The 22,085-nt window shown below is 33.6% G+C and overlaps 2 protein-coding genes and 1 long non-coding RNA gene across 3 annotated transcripts; 2 read left to right on the top strand and 1 right to left on the bottom strand.

Annotated features, from left to right (window-relative positions):
* Nucleotides 1-439: 439 nt before the first annotated feature.
* Nucleotides 440-3,710, bottom strand: LOC132948919 (uncharacterized). Its single transcript, XM_061019618.1, has 3 exons — nucleotides 3,409-3,710; nucleotides 1,015-1,587; nucleotides 440-785 (listed from the first exon to the last, which is right to left on the bottom strand). Exons 1-3 carry the CDS (start codon nucleotides 3,708-3,710, stop codon nucleotides 440-442), a joined length of 1,221 nt encoding a protein of 406 aa, XP_060875601.1.
* Nucleotides 3,711-10,242: 6,532 nt separating this feature from the next.
* LOC132935352 (uncharacterized) lies at nucleotides 10,243-14,075 on the top strand. Its single transcript, XR_009663221.1, has 5 exons — nucleotides 10,243-11,700; nucleotides 12,496-12,620; nucleotides 12,754-12,895; nucleotides 12,961-13,180; nucleotides 13,858-14,075. It is a non-coding gene; the product is annotated as an uncharacterized LOC132935352 (long non-coding RNA).
* Nucleotides 14,076-16,775: 2,700 nt separating this feature from the next.
* LOC132948910 (uncharacterized) lies at nucleotides 16,776-21,638 on the top strand. The gene has a single exon (XM_061019605.1). The coding sequence runs from the start codon at nucleotides 16,776-16,778 to the stop codon at nucleotides 21,636-21,638; it is 4,863 nt and encodes a 1,620-aa protein (XP_060875588.1).
* The last annotated feature ends 447 nt before the right edge of the window (nucleotides 21,639-22,085 follow it).

Below are 22,085 nucleotides of genomic sequence, written 5' to 3'. Positions count from 1 at the left end.
TATACAAGTAAGTACCTACTTATTAATACTCATTAAAAAATATACTATGCATACAACCTACAAAGTTGTGCAATTTTGTTTTTAATATATTAATACATTAATATTATATATTAATTTAATTAATTTTTAACAGTTCCATTATGAAGGACGATCCTGAATTAAACATAAAATTCGTTGAATTCATTGAAAATCATAAATGTATTTATGATTATAATACAAAAGAATACTCATGTAGAGTTGCGCAAGATAAAGCTTGGGGAAATATTGAAAAACAAATTGGAGCCACAGGTAAGTAATTTGTTAAACTACTAAATTATTAAAAACAGTAGATATTAAACCAAAATTATATTGTACATTAAATGTATGTATTTTTACAATACGTATTATATTTATTCATAATTGACAACATTTTATATTAGCCACATATAAGATTAAATAATTAAATAGCATAATTGTTTTGCCAAGGCAGTGATGCATATGGTTTTAAAAAATAATAGCATAATCTATCTCTCGATTCTACTGCAACATTAGATGGTCTTGTTCTATTTCTATTTTCTTGTGAGTTGAATTGAGTTTCACCACTATATCCTGTAGAAAATTCTTGTAGATCTGTGGAAGTTGAAAAAATACCATCGTGTGTACGTATAAAGTTGTGTAAAACGCATATTGCTTTTACTAAAGTATCAACTTTTTCAATTTTACGGCATATTGGGCTTTTCAATATTCTAAATTTTGATGTCATCATTCCGAAAGCACATTCTATTGATTTACGTCCACGAGAAAGTCTATAATAATATAGGTACAAATTTGAAAAATAAATAAAATATTTTTATAATAAAATGGGCAAATAATTTTGTAGTTAAAAATTTATAAAATTTTTATAATTAAGGCTTAAAAGTTATATACAAGAATAGTAGTAAGTTATATTGGAGCCAAATAACACCAACTGAACAGTAGAACGGTTACTACTTGCCCCATTTTTTATAGTTATAAGTTATAACTTATTGAAATTACCTGTAGTTAAAGATACGTTTTGCATTTGTTAATTGCCTCCTTGGGTAAGGTCTCAATAAATTATTCATGAGAGGGAAAGCCTCATCACCAACAAAATAGTATGCATATGGTGGTTCATATTCTTCTCCTGGTAAAGTTGATGGTTCAGGCAAATCGAGTTGGTTTTTCAGCAATTTTTTACCAAAAGCACATTCTTTTAAAACACGTCCGTCACTATTGCGGCCATATTCTCCAACGTCTATTGTTATAAATTTTCCATCGGCATCTGCCGTTGCCATTAATACTATAGAGAAGAATCCTTTATAATTATAGAATGCTGATCCTGAATTGTCTGGTGCTTTAATCCTTATATGCTTGCCGTCAATACTGCCGACACAGTTGGGTAGATTCCACAGTTCTTGATATCTTTCAGCCACATTAGTCCAAATTTCTTTAGTAGGAACTGGCATGTATAACGGTTGTAATACACTCCACAACGATTCGCTAATAGTTTCCACTATATTTCTCACAGTAGTTTCACCTCTTAAAAAATAGTATGAAATAGCCTTCATTGATGATTCGCCAGCGAAGTATCTAAATAATAAAATAATTTTTCAATTTTTCAGCTCAAAACAAGTGAACAAATTTTATTAATGTTATATGTTATATGTTCCAATATAATTATATATAATTTTTCCTTATTTTAAATTCTGAGCGGAGCGATGAATGTATTGGTTTTACAATGATGTATATTTATATTGTATGTACGATTTTTTTTATAAGCATTTAAAGTTCAAATTTTGACAAAATTTGTCATAATCTCAAAAATTATCAATTATTGGAATTAAAAAATTATAAAATGTTCAATTTTTATAACTAAAAGTTGAAAATTTAAAACAAAGATTATCTTAAATAATTCATACTGTAACCAAAAAATCTAAAAAATATATAATTACATTTATTTTTTACAGACATTACAAGAATTTTTAGTGTCCTAAATAGTTAAAGGTGATAATAGTCAAACAAAAAAAAATAAAAAAAAAAAAACATCATTGTAAAATCAATACATATGCTTAGAATCTAATATTAATACAAGATGAAATTTTTCATAAAATGTTTGTAAATATTTTTAAGCATCAGAATGTAAAGAAAGGTGGAAGAATCTTCGGGCATGTTATACCAGACATTTAAAACATAAATTACCATCTGGGTCTGGTGCAAAACCTAAAAGACCCTACTACTTGGCAGAGTATCTGAATTTTTTAAAGCCATTTACAAAATCACGTAAACAAACGGGTTAGTAAAATAAAAATATACCTGCAATATAACCTGCAGTACATACTTTATTACAACTATTTTAATTGTTTGCTTAGGAAATATACCAGTCAACGAAAATTTAAGCGAAAATGATCTTGAAAACAGTGATGACCAAGACGCCGATGAATATGAGTTGGCTGATCAAAGTTCTGATAATTTGGCTGATCCAAATTCAAAAAAAGATAATTTATATTCTCCATCTACATCCAGTGCTAATATAAATAAAAATAAAAAAAAACTCGCGCCAGTTCTTTTATCAGATGTCAACAAGGCTGCCCTCGAGTTCTTTTCCAAGAAGAAGAAAACTGATACCGAAGAAGACATGGATTTATGCTTTTTAAAAAGTTTGTTGGCAGACATGAAATTGATGACCCTAGACCAGAAAAGGCGTTATAAGGTTCAAATGATAAATGCAGATAGTTGCATATTAAGTGAGCACACAGTTTCTGCAGTTCATAATCAACATCAATCGCCACATTCATTATCTCCACTAGTTCAACGTCAAACACCCATATTTTCACCACCAGATCAACACCAAACACCTGTATTTTCACCACCAGATCAACGCCAAACACCTGTATTTTCACCACAAGATCAACGTCAAACACAGGAGCTCTCTGAAAAGGGCATATACACCTATCCATTTTATAACTTAATGTTAAGAGTTAAGAATATAATAATATAATACGAAAATTTTTAATTCTATTATACAAGTATTTTAAACATTTATTCATTATTTAATTAATAACATTTATTCATTACAGGGTTGTTTAATTATTTTTATTTTGTTTTTCATATTGCTCATATTTACTTCATAACTACAAGTCTACAAATATTGATTTTATCTACTCAAACAAAAAATGTTTAGCTTATGAATAAATTATGTTATATAATAATATTTATTAATAAACTGAATATAATTCAAATATATTATTTTATTTACTGGTATGGTAAATCTTTATAACCTAAATGTGCAGCATTATTTGTATTCAACACAATATATCATATTAATTTTTAAATAATATATCTTTCATTTAAAGAATTAATTAAAATTAATAGAATAAGAATTAACTTGGTAAAATGTTTTGTTTTACTTACCTAAGTGTGATAAGTAATCGTTCTTGAGGGCACACTGCTCTTCTATAATTGGTGTCTTTTTTCTGGATTTCTGGTCCTACTAACCTAACTAACTCTTCAAATGTCGATTTTTCCATTCTGTAAAAACTTTTAAAACGATCTGGATCATCTAGCTCTTTAAACACAGAGTATAGACCACGAGAATAGCAATTTTTACGCCAAAATGGATGGACCCAGTATTTTCGCACTATAGAACCTTGATTATAATTTAAATAATCTACTAAATTTACTGCAGCAAGAACGTCTTCATCCTTAGACGACATGATGGGAAATGAAAAAAAAATTGGAAATTATTTGTCATTAGAAAATCACGTCATTTTGGTGTAAGTCAAACAAATCACTTGTTACTAGTTGGTCATATCACGCGTCAGATCACGCGTCACGTTACTTTGGTGAGCGCTACCCCTAAGGAGGTTTTAATATTAATATAAGATGTAACCAAACGTTAATGTCTTGTAAGGACAGTGATAAAAAGTTCAGTGTCTGGTTGTTTTTAGGAATACGAGTGATATGCGTGCCTAGCACTTTTGGGGATTTCCGTTTTACCGCCCGGCACTTTTGGAGATTTGCACTTTAACACCTGGCACTATGAGGATTCCCACTTTACAGCCTGCTGAACGGAAAAAGGTTACTTTCCAATGCTTCAGTTGTTATTGAAAACTAAACTTTCGGTGCAGGCGTGATAAAAAATTATACTTACATTTAATTTAATATAAAATAATAAAATTCTTTAATTTAAAGTTATTTTAATAAAATAACTTTTTTAAAACTTTTTTAGAAATAATTTTTAATGCAATATCCCACATGATGAAATGGGATTATACATATCGAAAAAAGTAATAAAAATAAAACATTGACATAAAAAAGTCTAATAGGATCTAATAAATAAAAAGTAGGTCAGGTCATTTCGGTGGTGGATGTTTGTCTATCATCCCTTCGGGCAACGGACAGTATAGTGTAATTTTAGTATTTTACTGTATTCGATTTGAATGCAACGATTGCATTCGATAAAAAACGATTCTTAGCGGACGAGGGAATCTTTATTATTTAATTTTATTCGTTTCTACGGTGATAAACAAAGCGTTTTAAGAACAGCTTAAGAACGATTTATATAAATAGGTAAATTATATAATTATAATTTTATAATTAGGAAATATCATAAAAATGAAAAAAAATATAAAATAAAAGAAAAAGCTCATAAGACGCTTAAATATTTTGAAAATTTTACCATGTCTAGGTATGGACAATATAACTAAACAACCCAAATTTCAAGTTTTTACGAATGTTTGTAACCGAATTACAACAAAAAAACTCCCAAAATTAAAATGTCTATAAATAGCTCAAAAATTGCTTACATTTTCCGAACTTTAAACCGTAAGGAACAAAATCTAAACTACAACAAAAAATATCTCTTGTCATTTTTCATTTGAAGTAAGATTTCTGGTAGAAAACGTCGACCGTAATAATTATTTAATATTATAAAATCGTGAAATCATACGTTTTTTCTCCTTTAACCGCTTTCATTTCGAGTAGCGTTTCGATCGTTTATTATTTTATGACATCTATTGTCTATTTATTTTACGCATAATAATATAAAATTATATACGAATACCGGAATACAGGTACGTTTTATAAGTATTCAGAACTTCGACTCTTTTAATTTATTTTCTACTAGACATTTGCTCTGTGTGATTAAATAATTTACATATATTCAATATTCATATTATATTATAACACATTAACTGTTCACTAAATATATTAAAAATGAAATTGGTAGGGCTTCTAAAATAATTGTAATATTTTTAATTGGAAATCATAAATGGAAAATGAGTGCTGTGGTTGACATATTACTATAGTCTATAGTATCTATATTATATGTATAATATTGTGTATTTGTGTAATTTAAACATTTTTGTATGTTTTTTTGCCAATATACATATGTTGAATGCCATTTTAAATGTATAAAGGGTTAAGTATATTTCTTTTTTTAGATTCTGAGCGAAGCGATGAATGTATTGATTTTACAATGATGTGTGTTTTTTTTTTTTTTATTTATTTTTTATTTTATTTTTATTTTTTTTTTTGTGTCTGTCATCACCTTTTAGGATCATTTTTACGCAAAATCTGTTTTCGAGAAAATTGATTTTGGTTTTTGGTGTAACTCTAAAACAAATGACCTTAGGGATATGAAATTTTGAATGAATGTTTATATTAGCATTAGTATTTTCTATACACCATACAATTTTGAAAATATTTTGACTCTTTTTGAGCTGTTTTAGTTTTTTTTTCTATAAATATCAATACAATTTTATCTGTTGAGTAAAAAAGCTTGAAAATGTAATAGAAGGCTACCAGGTTATTGTTTCAAAGGCAGATGAAAAAATTTAAAAATCCTTAGTCACAGTTTTTATTTATAAGCATTTAAAGTTCAAATTTTGACAAAATACGGAAAAATTACGAAAATTAGCAAATTATTTTGAGTTGAGAATTCATAACAATTTTTGTTTTTAAATCTAAGATTTTGAAAATATAATTTAAGATTACTCATAAGTTTTTCTACCTTCATCAAAAAAAAAGGTGGATAAGTGGATGTCGCTCTGCTGTACAGTAGGTTACAAGTGGGTCACTGTAATGGATGGTGTTAAATTTGAATTCAATGATATAATATCATTGTATAAGAAAAACGATTCTGAGCGAAAACGGTCAGTCAGCCTATGATATTACCAAGTATATTTGATGATATTATTGTGAATAAAGTAATTTATAAATAACCTATTTACGTGGAGCCTTGTTTTCAATTTTCAATCCTTAGCTATAAAAGTTGAACATTTTATAAATTTTTAACTACAAAATAATTATTAAATTATAAATTTGATAAATTCTGTCCAAATTTGATCTTTAAATGCTTATAAAAAAAAACTGTGCCTATGTATTTTCAATATTTTTCAACTGCTATTGTAAAAATATATCAGGAGTCTTGTATTAAATTTTTACACTTTTTGGCCCAACAGATAAAACTTTATTGATATTTATAGAAAAAAAAACTAAAAAAATTGAAAACTGAAAATGCCCGTAAACAGCTCAAAAAGTGTCAAAATATTTTCAAAATTGTATGGTGTATAGGAAATGCTAATATAAACATTCAGTGAAATTTTCATGTATCTACAGTTATTCGTTTTTGAATTACAAGAAAATAAGGAAATCGGTACATGAGAAATCGAGTGAATATCTAATGTTGTAAAAATATGAATTTAAAACGCTCATAAAAATTTAATTTGACTTTCTTGTAGAAATTTTTTTTTTGATAAAGTTAGACAAACTTATGAGGAATCTTGTATTAGATTTTAAAATCTTAGATTTAAAAAGAAAATTTTTTATGAATTTCTAACTCAAAATAATTTGCAAATTTTCGTGATTTTTCCGTATTTTTTCAAGATTTGAACTTTAAACGTGTATAAAAAAAAACTGTGACTAAGGATTTTTAATTTTTTTCATCTGCCTTTGAAACAATAACCTAGGAGCCTTCTATTAAATTTTCAAGCTTTTTTACCCAACAAATAAAATTTTATTGATATTTATAGAAAAAAAATTTAAAAAAACTGAAAACTGACAATGTCCGTAAACAGTTCAAAAAAAGTCAAATTATTTTCAAAATTGTATTGTGTATAGAAAATGCAAATATAAACAACCAGTGAAAATTTCATGCATCTACGGTCATTTGTTTTAGAGTTACACCAATAACCAAAATCGATTTTGTTAAAAATCGATTTTGCGTAAAAATTCCCGTTTTTCCTTAATTTTTCTTTTGTTTTTCACATCGCTTTTGAAAACTACTGGGAAATTAAAATTTTGACCTCCCCAATGCACCAACGATATTCACTTTCCCATCGAACAAGATACTGAAGTCGAAAATCGAAGCATTATTTCGACTACTTATCGTGTACACAGACACAAAAATAAAAAAATAAAAAAAAAAAAAAATAAAAAAAAAAACACACATCATTGTAAAATCAATACATTCATCGTTTCACTCAGAATCTAAAAAAAAAAAATGTCTTCAGGAAACTTAAATTAAATTTTTATGAGCGTCTGAAATTTATATTTTTACAACATTTGATATTCACTCGATTTCTCATGTAACAATTTTCTTATTTTATTGTAATTAAAAAACGAATGACTGTAGATACTTGAAAATTTCACTGAATGTTTATATTAGCATTTTCTATACACCATAAAATATTTTGAAAATATTTTGACTCTTTTTTAGCTGTTTACGGACATTGTAAGTTTTCAATTTTTTTAGTTTTTTTTTCTATAAATATCAATAAAATTTTATTTGTTGGGTAAAAAATTGTGAAAATTTAATATAAGGCTTCTGATATATCGTTCTAATAGCAGTTGAAAAATATTAAATTTTTTTTTTTATACCTAAGCATTTGAAGTTCAAATTTTGACAACATTTATCAAATTTATAATTTATTAATTATTTTGTAGTTAAAAATGTATAAAATGTTTAACTTTTATGGCTAAGGATTGAAAATTTAAAACAAGGCTCCACGTTAATAGGTTATATTATATAAATTACTTTATTCACAATAATATCATCAAATATAGGTACTTGGTTATATCATATGCTGACTGACCGTTTTCGCTCAGAATAGTTTTTCTTATACAATGATTTTATATCATTGAATTCAAATTTAACACCATCCATTACAGTGACCCACTTGTAACCTACTGTACAGCAGAGCGACATCCACTTATGCACCTTTTTTTCTATGAATGTCAATAAAACTTTATTTGATGGTTAAAAAAGCTTGAAAATTTAATACAAGGCATAAGGCAACTACTATATTGTTACAATGACATTTGAAAAATTAGCAAATTATTTTGAGTTGAGGATCAACGTGTCATATTGGAGTTTGGTTGGGAGATTTGTAGGAAGACATAACCTAACCACTATAGCCCCAATTCAGTAAATTAGACCATCCTGGTTGTGTGTTTAATTAAATATTTAACCACCAATATAGGCTATACTCATAGCAACTATCTTAAACACTTTGTGTGCTTAGTTGATGAATAATAAATATACATACTAACATTGTCGATGAACAATGCTGTACCTATATAGTAGTATACCTACAGTACATTAAATTACTGCACAATTTGTGTGCTTAATTAAACATTTAAGTTTATAAAGATTATAAGTTTGAAGATGTATAGAAAATATTATCAGAAAAAAAACGTATATTTACGAAGAACTTTGTATTTATATTTAAAGATAAAAACTAATATATTTTATTGATTAGTACCCACTTTGCATGGACGCCCGAAATTTAAAAAAATTTTTTAACGTAATTTATTACTTTTTATTGCTTTTTTGGTGACAGTAGTGAACGTTGTCCGCGATCCGACGCAGTACCTGATGACGTGACCCGGCCGTCGCAAATTGACAAAGTCGGATAGTGTTGTATTCCCTTTTCGGTTATATCCGTTGCGGGTTTGTAAGTTCGTCTTCGATGAGGAAACAACTATATTATTTTAAGATTGATTCCTGGAGGATCTTATTAGGTAATAAATAATTAGTCTTTGATTTACTTAACTAAATACTTTTATCGAATATGCATTCGCATGAGTCCTGTGTGTGATATAAAATACGACTGCCGGCGACGCTCATTCGGTATTTCGTTATTGGGTCGACGGGCATTGCAAAAAAGGTGCTTATTGTGCTAATTACTAATAATTTATAAACAGGGGTTCGTAACAATAGCCTACCCCTATTACTACGGCGAAAATCATTCGAGGTGACTAACCTGCTAGACACCCAAAAAAATACTGCAGCTATATGATTTGCATGGACGCCCGAATTTTTTTAAATTTTTTTTCACGTAATGTTGCGTTTTCGGCGGCAGTAAAGAACGTTGTCAGCGATCCGACGCAGTTGGATTGCATACCTGATGCCGTGACCCGGCCGTCCCACATTGTCCGCTATCCGATGAAGTCGGATTGCCTACCCGGATAACTGAGGTGATTGACCTGCTAGACACCAAAAAAATCGCGGCGGCTATATAATTTTTTTTACGGAATTTCGAATTTCCGGCGGCATAACTCGGGCTACCACGTCGAACCGTGGTGGTCCTAACCATATCACAGTTCCTTATCACCAGATCTCCTTATCACACACCAACCGGCCCGAGACCGACGACCAGACCAAAAGACCACTGCAGCTTCCGACATCGGTTACAACTCTTCGCCAACTTGGGTGGTTTGGGGGTCTCCCCCAACGACGCTCGGAGAGCTAGTACTGTATAAAGTATAAACACTATAGTCTATTATTTAGTTTTGGGTTGGTAAAAAATTAAGTATGATAGCGTTGTATAAACAAAATAACTTTTTTTTAAAGTGTGTTTTAACTTAACTGAGTTAACCTATAGGGCTAAAATGCACTTTACCACCACATGCAAATTTTTTGATTTTGTTTTTTTTGGAACATACTTGTTTTAATTATTTAAGAACAATGGTACAATCATAATTTGTCGGTAGGACTTGGTTTTGAAGTTATGGCCTTTGGAAGTCAGCAATTTTGCGTTTTTTACGCATGAGCGCAACGCTACGTTTATCGTGTCTTTTTATCGTTGTCCGAGCGCAGCGTAGCGAGGGAGTGCAACGCTATCACATTATGTGCTTTTTAACATCTTTGTTTAATATCGAGGCCTCCCCAAGGTGGTTTTACACAGCAAATTGGGGGATATTTTTGATTTTTTTGTCCGAGCGCAGCGCTGATCGGGCAAATTGTGATTTCACCATCATTCTTAAGTCGTTAAAATACGTATAAAAAAATTTGAAATTAACTATAGGCGTTGCGCGCGACATTAAAGTAGTGTGGCGCGCATGCGTATAAACGTAATAACCCAAACTTTGGATGGCTATGTTACGTACCCACGTATTAATTAATCATATATTAACTATGTACAGCGCGCCGCACGTTTCTAATAATATTTGACACTATAACTAATAAGGCAATTAGTATAGTATAACATGCGGAGGTCGTTGCAAAATCGTAGAGAAAACAATTAAACTATAGAAGGTGCCGTCACATACGTATCTTTCCTGGAAAGCCAACGCCCATACGCAGGATACGAGTCGACCAGCATACCAAATACGAGACCCGAACTCTGTCTCATGACCGAGCTTAGCCACTACTACAACCACCCACTCCAAAGGACACAATCATATATATAGAAGCCCAGGACAAGAGCTCTTCAGACGGTTAGGGATCTTCAGAGTCAGGTCGTAACACCACTCACAGTTTATATTCTATCTTTATATTATAACATTGTATTTTTGTACTACGTTAATAAACATTCATCATACCTAGTACATCACGTATTCTATTTCTGCGTTGATGTATATATCGACGTCGGTTAGGACGTAACAGCTATAACTTTTAAAATAATGGTTTACGACAAATTCTGATTGCACCATTGTTCCTAAATAGTTAATATAAATAAGTTCCGAAAGAAATAATCGAACAATTTGAATGTGGTGGTAAAGTACATTTGCTCCAGGAAATCGACCGTATGATTTGTGGGCAATGCGGAGCGGTGTTGATGACAAAATTTGATTTTGTTGATAAATGATAGGACGTCGACGATGATAACAAAAATAACGGTAAGTTTTTCTATTATTCGAGTACTTAGGTAGAAGAGGAGTTTCCAACATAATAATATAGTATTCAATATTAGTTTGTATTTATTCTATTCCAATTATTGCTCATTGTCAACTGGTAATTTTAACAATAATTGTATTAACGCAGCATTTACTTAAAATGTTGCGAAAAGTATATTCCTATTTTATAGGCTTTTGCAGGGATTAACTATATTACTCAGTTGTATTCTTATTGTTCCATTTGTTTCATAAAATATAGCACATCTAGGCATTTAGCTCATAGGAATTAAGTTGATAATATTTAAATAAAATCGTAAGTAAGTTTACACATGATAATTAAGGAATGGTCGATTTGTGCAGTTTTCAATTGTTTTTTATTTTAATATTTGGTTCTAGGTCACTTTGTATGGTCGACCAATAAAAGTGCAAAACGCAGACACTTTGTATGGTCGGGTATAAAGGTACATTGCTGATTGCGGATACTTTGTACGGTTGGGTAAAAATGTTCAATTCAGACCGCAGACAGTTTGTACTATTATATACATAAAACATAAGTAGAGTAAATACAAGTTATATATCTAAGTAGTAAGTATAAATAATGTCAATTATTAAAATGTAAAAATTAAAAATTAAAACAAAAAGTCAATTAAAAGTGTTTTAAAATATAGTATATGAACAACAGTCATAATAATCAGGTTTTTTAACAAACTGGTTAGATAACAGCCAAATATTAATTGGTGCTATAATATATTTTTAATTAATTTAGAAACTTGATGACCTAAAAATCTTGAAATTATCAAAATAATCAAACATGATTATAAATTATAATAATTGTATTACATTATTACCAAATAATATGTTAAAAAGTAAATTAAAAATGTGTACAGTATGGCGAAATGACAAGTAAAAATTACTTTTGATAGGTAATAATTCTCTCCTATTTTGAATGTATAAGATAATTAAATCTACCAAATAATATTTAAGCTTAATAACATGGTCTGTTCATGACTTCTGACATGTTTGTATTAAATATAATATATTAGTATAAAGTGTCCGTGTTCTGCAATTTAAAGTTTTACCTGATCGTGCAAAGTGTCCGCGTTCTGCAATCTACCTTTTTACCTGACCGTACAAATTGTCCGGGTTATGCATTTTAAATAATCAACCGTACTAAGTGTCATTTTACCTAAATATTTGTATGCTTACATATTATAACAAAATAATTGGTTGTTGCTATTTGTTTCCATTAAATTATTACTTCCTCTCACTGTTTACACTGTTAATATTTTAATATTTAACTATTTAAAATAACTATTTAGGTAAATGTATTATGATGTTATGAGAAATAATGAATTTTATACAATTATTATTTTGTTGTAGATAATTAAAATGTTGAGATACAGAGGAAATAAATTAACACTTAATACCTATTGTAAAATAATTGGATTCATTTCCTAAGGTTTAAGAAGAAATTTATGAACCATCTGTTTATAGTAATGTTACACGTAAGATCATCATAAAAACATATTTGAACAAATTGTTACGTTAATATTATGTACTTTTAAGTTCTGGTATTAATTTGTATTAGCTGTAATTATTAAATTGTTTGAAAACTTGTAATATTATTATGATTTTCAGTAACAGTTAGGATTATGGTTATTGATTTCTGAAATACAATATGTTTTACAAGAACATTATATATACAGATTTGTACCAGACACGGACTATGAATCTAAACTTCCAATTAACATAGATATTACTGTTACATCAACTTGTGATAGTAAGATATTTGTTGTTTTTAAAACACGATAGGGTTTTTAATAAAATTTGTTTTTATCTTTTTAGGTATAGGTGCTGATACTGTTGATACAACAGGACAAAATATGATGTTATTTGGAGAATTAAAAACTGATGATACTTGGTGGGAAATGACAAAAGAATTGACACAACATTTCGAAAAAATGCGTGTATTATATGCATATTTAAGAGAAGAATATAATTCAATGAATGACATATTATGGATTTTTGATAATTATAATACATTAAAAAATAAAATATCTGTTAAGTGAGTTAAAAATTTATTGATACTGTAAAAATAATATAATAATATATATACCTGGTTACATAAACAATTACTAAATATTGAATCAATCAATAGTGAGCTAATGTTCCCTTTAACATAATTTAGTGGCCCATGAAATACAATGTTAAAATACAATTTTTATTATTGCAAAACAATGTTCATAATCACTATTTATTGTTGGAAAATTTGTTAAATAAGCTTAAAGTAATATAATATAATATAATTATTGTATATAAACTATAAACCATTTTAGAATATTATGATTGTATATTAATTATTGTTGTATAATATTAGTAGGGGAACCTAATGATCAAATCAATAAATCCTATTGTACAGAATCCTCTACTTGATGTAGCTTTAAATTTACAACAAATAAATGCTTGACAATATAAATAATAATTTAATGATCAAATAAATAACTAAAAAATGTTTTACTTCATTATAAAAACAACAAATTAATGCCTCGTAAGTTGTAACTAAATTTTTGTTCAGAATAACCTACATAATGCTGTTAGTCATCAATAATTACACTCTTCGCTAAGCTTTTCTAGATTAATTATATTAATGTGTTCTTCTATTAGCAATACTAAACTATTTATTTCCAATATCCAAACCGAATGAATGATAGTTTTTTTAATAATTTATCTCATGTTTATAAGTAGGTACTACAGGAAATCTATTTGTTTGCTTCAAACTTGCTTCAAGCTTCTGGAATTAGATGATCATATTCAAACAGTTGTCCGTAATATTGGAAAACATGGGATGGATATAGAATATGAGTTGAGTATGGAAATTGGAAGCCCTGTGCATGGACTATTGATCGATTCTTAGCTTTCCGAAGAACTGTATTCATTATATTGGCATGCAGAAATTATTTCTGAAGCTTCCTTCTTTATACGCAATAGAGAATGTAAAATCTATATACAATATAAATCTCATTAAAAAAAAATTATTCTTAATATGCATAAATTTAACAACTATTTCAATTATCTTGATAGTGCTGGAGGACAATGTGCCATAGACTTTGATAAATATACACTAGGTGATTATTTTATTATGAACCAATTGTTGGCTCATAAAAAGTTTTAAAGTTGAGATGAGCGGTGTATTGGACCAAAATAATGTGGGGTAACCTGTAATGAAAACAGACGATTGTCGTTTATGGTATACTTGAATAATTCGTTTATTTTCATCAACTAATATTTTAACAATATTTTTGATCCAATTTTTACAATATTTTCTTTTACTGATCAATATTAATAGGTACTCAAAGAGTTTACAAATACAAATAATTTATTTGGGAATACATTTAGTGGTGGGAACCATACATTGAACTCACTGTTTTGGTCCGAGGATTGGTATGAGGTGGACGTCTGTGGGGCAGCCTCGTGGATGTAGTACTGCTCCGGTCATCGTGGTAAAAACGGTGTAAAGTCGGGTGACGGCGGCAACTATGGGTCGGCGTGCTCAACAACAGAGGTGTGCAAAGGATCGGACGGCGGCGGCAATGGCTCGGCGTTCTCGATCAACGTACGGTCGGACAACGGTGTCGCGGACACGGCGTTCTCAAAACTAAGAGAGGACAGGGTAGCCAACTGGACTTATGAAAGTCTGTGGCATTACCGTATCTACCGGTCATTAAATACCGGCCGGCTTCTGCAGACTGGAGGCAAGGTGCTGTTGAATCGTTTGGCGGAAGTTCCCGTGTATACCGGTAACAAAGTACCGGCCGGTTTACTAGCTCGCCGCACTCAGCGAAGGGGACGAAGGTACTTTTACTGTGCTCGTTTTTTTTTAATAAGCGATTTCCCGGAGGGCGGCAGGCGTCCGGAAATCGGGTGCTGCACGGGCGCTATCTGTGGCTGTGTGGGGCGATTGTGTTTGGGCGTTCGCCGGTGTTTCGCCGATTCTGCCATCGCAAGAGCGCGCGGTAGTCTTTGTGTGTGACGGTGTGGTAACGGTCCACGAGAGTGCGCCACCTAAATGGACACTCCGTTTTATCCCGTTACAAACTTCGTTCTACTCTTGTGTGCACTTCAAAACTTAAAATACTTGTAACTAATAACTCATAATCTACTCGTCCTAAATTCTATTTCGTGTATCATAGGATGGGCAGTATCTAAGATACGTATCTTGTATCTTGTATCGAGATACATTTTTAGAATATGTATCGAGTATTTCACAAAATAATTTTGTTAAAAAATACTCGATACTTTGAAAAATTAATTTTTTATTAATTTTTACTCGCCTATTTACCAACCGTGACTGTTTGACTATGTTTTAATATAATACTATAATATGTGTAAAATAATATGCACGGTGAATTTAAATTTATAAATCCATAATTTAATTGCAGTACAACTTGTAGGAAATTATTTTTCAACCTATTAGTCATGTTTACGCCAAATTGTACTCACCTTATCTATATTATTATTATTACTATTATTATTTTTAATTGATACTATTATTATTATTATTTTAATTATTACGATTGTTATTAATATTGTTAATATCGTATCTTATCGTATATCCATATTTTACCATTATTATTATTCGCAACTTTCGGCGATTACACTATTCCGGTTCAATTCTGTCACAGAACACGGCACCTACCTGTTCAAGTCTGTCACAGAACACGGGACCGGAGCAGTGTTATCGCCGACAACGCACATATAAAAGGCTGTGCGAACGACGAACGAACAACCATTCCCTTACCAGCATTGTAGTAAGACCCACCCGGGCAGACTTACGCTTTGCTGGTAAACGGACTCCCCCAGCTTTGACGGAACCTCGTCGGACGGTTGTGGTGCGGCCAGTGATCGAATAGTTGGAGAAATTCCGGCATTGGATCGGCCGCCCACAGTCATTGGGGCAATAGTTGGAGCTATTCCGGCATTGTTCCGACTGTTTACCAGTCCGACTTGACCCCCCGTGATTCCCCGTCAGTGCGTTCGTCGTCGCGGCCTTTTACTCAGGCATAGTGCGTTAGTCCGTATTTTATTTTTTATTTTTTATTGTAATTTAAAAATCATGTTTATTATTAAACCTAATATGTTATATCAATGTAATTGTCATTAAGACAAATAAAAATAAAAAAATTATCAACCTTGTCATTAAGACATATTAATAAATTTTATACTTGTCATTGTGACATCCTAACCTATTCGTGGTACTGAACCACAACCCTGTATATAAAACATTGGTCCTTCGAGCCGGATTAAACAAAACAAACCTAGACCTTATCATAAGTCTACCATAAACTCACATCAAGATGGTCATGCCAGAGTCTATAAAATACCTCGACGCCAAAGCTCGAGTGGTTCGAGCACTCGGCCGCATTACGAGGTTCACACAGGCAACCAATGAATATCTCGCAGACCAAACCAGTACAAGCAAACGGGCAAAGGTCGAAACCATGCTCTTAGAAGTAAATGATCTACGTGCCAATGTTGATCAAGATATCCAAGTTATGGAGACAGCAGTAGGATCAAAGACATCGCCTATCGACGTCACTGACAATACATGCAGCACTTCCCTGAGCGATTCATTTGACCAACTATAATACGATCTTATTGCTATGGCTCACTTACATACGATTCCATTAACTAAAGAACATGAAATTTCACAAAACCAGACAACTCAATTTGGAAACTCGTCGATCTATCAACTACCGAAACGGAAATTCCCCACCTTCTCCGGAAGTCTAAAAGAGTACCAAGGCTTTGAAGATCTGTTTAATTCAATTTTGTCGCATACTCCAGAACTCCAGGACGTTGAAAAATTTGAATATTTAAAGACATCTTTAGAAGGAGAAGCACTCTCTCTGGTATCGCATCTATCGTTGACCTCAGCCAATTACCAAAGTGCGTGGAAAATCCTACGAAGTCGGTACGGGAACAAACGTGATTTGGCACGTATCCATTTGGATGCACTTTTAGCACCTCAAAAGGTTACATTTGCCAACGCCGCATCAATTAAACACGTGATTAACATCATTCAAGAACATACAGCTGCGTTGGACAACCTGAATTTTATCACTCGTCAGTGGGGGCCAATTCTGGTGCACATATTCGAACAACACCTCGATTATGAGTTACGTTCTCGCTGGGAGTTACGGGTAGGAGAAAACTATTCGCCCCAGGTCAGCGAATTTGTGGATTTTTTACACACTCACATCCGATCGGCAGAAGTCCACCCGTCTAGCTCGACGTCAACGAATGAGGCACCACCAACTTCATTTAAAAACTCTAATACTAAAGCTCGCCATCGTCCCGTTGCCAAAGTTCTAACTACAACAGCTCCACAGACGCCCATTACTAAATGTGCGCTATGCAAAACGGTCCATTCAATACGTCAATGTTCAGTTTTCCTCAAGGAACCTCCCACTGAACGATTCAAAATAACAAAGACGTTAGATCTTTGCATAAATTGTTTGGGCTCCGGTCATTCATCTGCAGCATGTCCTTCGAAAAGCTCGTGTAAATCCTGCCGTAAACGTCATCATTCATTGCTTCATTTTCCAGAACAAAAGACATCAACAAATGATGTTGTTTCACCAATTTCAATGGTAGCGGTACATCCACGACCACAATCCATTCTATTATCAACCTTACTCGTCAATATCTCGTCAATCCATAAGGAAACCTACACTTTTCGAGCACTGTTGGATACAGGATCCCAAGTGAGCTTCATTACCAAAAAATGTGCCGATCGACTGTCATTAGTTCAACGCCGCTGTTCTGCCAGAGTGAACACTTTCTCAGGGGCATCAATTAATGCAGTGTCTGGCATATCATCGATCAAGCTGGCACCAGTAGGGAAAACTGAGCCTTGCATCCCACTCGACGTCTTCATTGTCAGTAAAATTACTGATGCAACACCGCAGTCTAGTTATTCATCTACTTCATGGTCACACGTAAACAACTTGGATTTAGCTGACCCAACATTTCACACTCCCGGCCCAGTTGACATCTTACTCGGGGCAGATGTCGCACCAACCATACTGACTGGTACTCGCATTGCAGGACAACCATTACAACCGACCGCTTTCGGAACGATATTTGGATGGATCTTGATGGGTCCAATATCACCAACATCCAGCAACCAAATGACCTCATTGTTAGTAACCACGAATACGACATTAGAAAAAACGCTAACAAAGTTTTGGGAGATGGAGGAACTCCCAAAGGTAAAACATCTAAGTCCTGATGAAATTCAGGCGGAGACCATCTTTACATCTTCAATCAAACGTCTACCCTCGGGACGGTTTAGTGTTGCCTTGCCATTTAAACATTTACGTCCAATACTAGGTGACTCCAAAGGTGGAGCGCTCAGAAGATTTCATGCTCTCGAAAGGCGTATGGCTCAAGATCCAACCTTGGGCAAAAAATACTCAGATTTCATGCAAGACTACTTGGAAAGTAAACACATGGAAGTAGTTCCCGAGAGCAATAAAATCACTCCTTATTGCTATTATATACCACATCATTGTATCCTGCGTCCGGAAAGTCAAACTACAAAGCTTCGGGTAGTTTTTGACGCCTCATCTCGAACTACTTCTGGACAGTCATTAAATTCCAGCGTGTACACTGGACAGAAGTTACAGCAAGAAATTACCAACATTCTGATTCGAGCTCGAGTACACAAGTTTTTATTCACTGCGGATATCAAACAAATGTACCGACAAATCCAAATTCATGCAACCGATCGAGACTATTTACGCATACTTTGGCGTTTTGAACCAGACTCACCAATTCAAGAATATCGCCTATGTACGGTTACATATGGCACCTCTTGTGCTCCACACCAAGCACTACGCACGATGCAATATCTGGCGACAATAGAAGAGTCAAGGTTTCCAATTGCTGCTAAAGTGCTGAAGAATGACATGTTTGTTGACGACATTCTTACAGGAGCTCAGTCAGAAGAGGATACCCTGTTCTGCCAACAACAGGTGATAGCTCTGTGTGCTCAGGGGAAGTTCCAACTAAGGAAGTGGGCTAGTAATCTACCCAGCATCTTACAAGCAGTACCCGCTACTGAATGCTCTATGGATCCCGCTGTACTATTTGATGACGAAGGGCAAGCAATACTCAAGATCCTCGGCATGCATTGGAACCCTACACAGGACTACTTTTCGTACCACTATCATAGTCCAAGCCTCACAACAACAAAACGTTCGGTCTTATCAGATATGGCACGTATCTTCGACCCATTGGGTTTCTTAGCACCCGTCACCTTCCTGGCCAAATATGTAATGCAATTACTATGGACGTCTGGAATTGGTTGGGACGATCTCGTCCCGGAACAAATACTAACGATTTGGAAGCGATATCAACAGGAGCTTAAAAGCATACAAACATTAACTATTCCTCGTCGAATCACGATAGATGGGCATCCAACATATGAGTTACATACATTTTCCGATAGCTCAGAAAAGGGTTATGCTGCAGTCGTGTATCTGCGTTGTATTAGTGGTTCCACGATTCAGTGTCACCTCATCACAGCAAAATCAAAGGTAGCTCCACTTAAACACGTCACCATTCCACGGTTGGAACTTTGCGGAACGCTACTTGCTGCAAAATTGTTGCATTCAGTCCATCACATTTTCGCTTCAATTATATCCATCACTACAATGCACGCGTGGACTGACTCAACCACCGCTCTGTCTTGGATAAAATCATCGCCTCATCGTTGGGCAACATTCGTCGCCAATCGTACAAGTCAACTACAGGAACTTACACCACCATCTATATGGCGTTATGTTCCCACAAATGACAACCCTGCTGACTGTGCCTCAAGGGGGCTCTATCCATCTGAGGTTCTTCATCATCCACTCTGGTGGTCTGGTCCCAGATTTCTCTATCAAGACCATAATACATGGCCACCAACAGTTATCAACAACGATCCTGATACGACAAATTCGGAAGAACGTAAAACTACTCTAGTAGTCACACTACATCAGACTGTCATCGAAGATCTATTAAATAAATATTCATCACTCGCTACAATCATACATGTTGTCGCATACTGTTCAAGAATCTTTACCAAATCTAAACCAATAACCATAAAGTTGTCTCCTCATGAACAAGTAGATGCCTTGCAACGGATCATTCGAACAGTACAAGGGCAATCATTTTCGGATGAGTTTGACAAAACAGGTAATTACTCCTATGCAAACACTAGCAAATTACGAAAACTCAGTCCGTTTCGAGATGATCACGGAATAATACGTGTTGGTGGTCGTCTAAATCATGCACCGATTCCATATGCACAGAAGCATCCAATACTTCTGCCACGTTCCCACCGACTAACGAACCTACTCATTGATGATTTTCATAAAGAACACAAACATCCCGGTGCCACTACTCTGCAAACAATAATTGCACAACAGTATTGGATAATATCTGGTCGCCAAGTCATTAGATCCCGATTAAGACTCTGTATTGCTTGCTACAAGACGCGCCCACGCAATCCACAGCCTTTTATGGGTGACATGCCCAAATATCGTCTGCAACAGATAAAACCATTTATGACAACAGGCGTAGACTATGCCGGCCCAATCATTTTAAAGTCCTCTACAACACGTCGAACGGTGCCCAGTCAAGCATACATCTGTTTATTTGTGTGTATGACAACCAAGGCATTACATTTGGAAGTGGCCTCAGATTTGTCATCCGAAACCTTTCTGATGGCGTTTTGTCGTTTCATCTCCAGACGCGGACCGATTGAACAAATACACAGTGACTGCGGAACAAATTTCAAGGGGGCGGCTAACCTATTACAGCCCGTCGATCAATTCACCCATTCCAAGGAGTATCAGAATCAGTGTCAGGCATATCTAACGGCTCGGAATATCAGTTGGCATTTTAACCCCCCTTCCGCACCACATTTTGGAGGATTATGGGAGGCTGGGGTCAAATCAGTCAAAACACTGTTATACAGAACCCTTGGGTTGCAACGACTAACATACGAAGAATTGAGCACATTGCTGAGTCGCATTGAAGCTACTTTAAACTCACGTCCACTGGGTGCCCTAAGTTCTGATCCATCCGAATTTGAGGCCCTTACTCCAAGTCACTTTCTCACTCTTATGTCCAGTACAGCCACTGTCGAACCTAATTTAGAGAAAATCCCTCTATCTCATTTTCAACGTTGGAGACTAATTAAGGACCTCCAAGTCCACTTCTGGAAACGATGGCAAAACGAGTATTTGCAAACTCTCCAAAGACGCAGCAAATGGACAAACCATAGTGACAACTTGAAAACCAATACCTTGGTCCTAATACGAGAACCAACACCTCCACTTCTATGGAAACTTGGTCGGATTCTCCAGGTGCACCCCGGCCAAGATGGGATTGTTCGAGTTGCTACCGTCCAAACCAGCACCGGAATCATCAAGAGACCAATCGTGAAACTCTGTCCACTTCCAACCTGTTAAACGCTGAACGCATTTAAGGTGGGCAGGATGTTTACGCCAAATTGTACTCACCTTATCTATATTATTATTATTACTATTATTATTTTTAATTGATACTATTATTATTATTATTTTAATTATTACGATTGTTATTAATATTGTTAATATCGTATCTTATCGTATATCCATATTTTACCATTATTATTATTCGCAACTTTCGGCGATTACACTATTCCGGTTCAATTCTGTCACAGAACACGGCACCTACCTGTTCAAGTCTGTCACAGAACACGGGACCGGAGCAGTGTTATCGCCGACAACGCACATATAAAAGGCTGTGCGAACGACGAACGAACAACCATTCCCTTACCAGCATTGTAGTAAGACCCACCCGGGCAGACTTACGCTTTGCTGGTAAACGGACTCCCCCAGCTTTGACGGAACCTCGTCGGACGGTTGTGGTGCGGC

The sequence above is a fragment of the Metopolophium dirhodum genome, chromosome 1 (assembly GCF_019925205.1).
Source record: "Metopolophium dirhodum isolate CAU chromosome 1, ASM1992520v1, whole genome shotgun sequence".
NCBI lineage: Eukaryota > Metazoa > Arthropoda > Insecta > Hemiptera > Aphididae > Metopolophium > Metopolophium dirhodum.
This window is presented reverse-complemented; position numbering and strand designations above follow the sequence as displayed.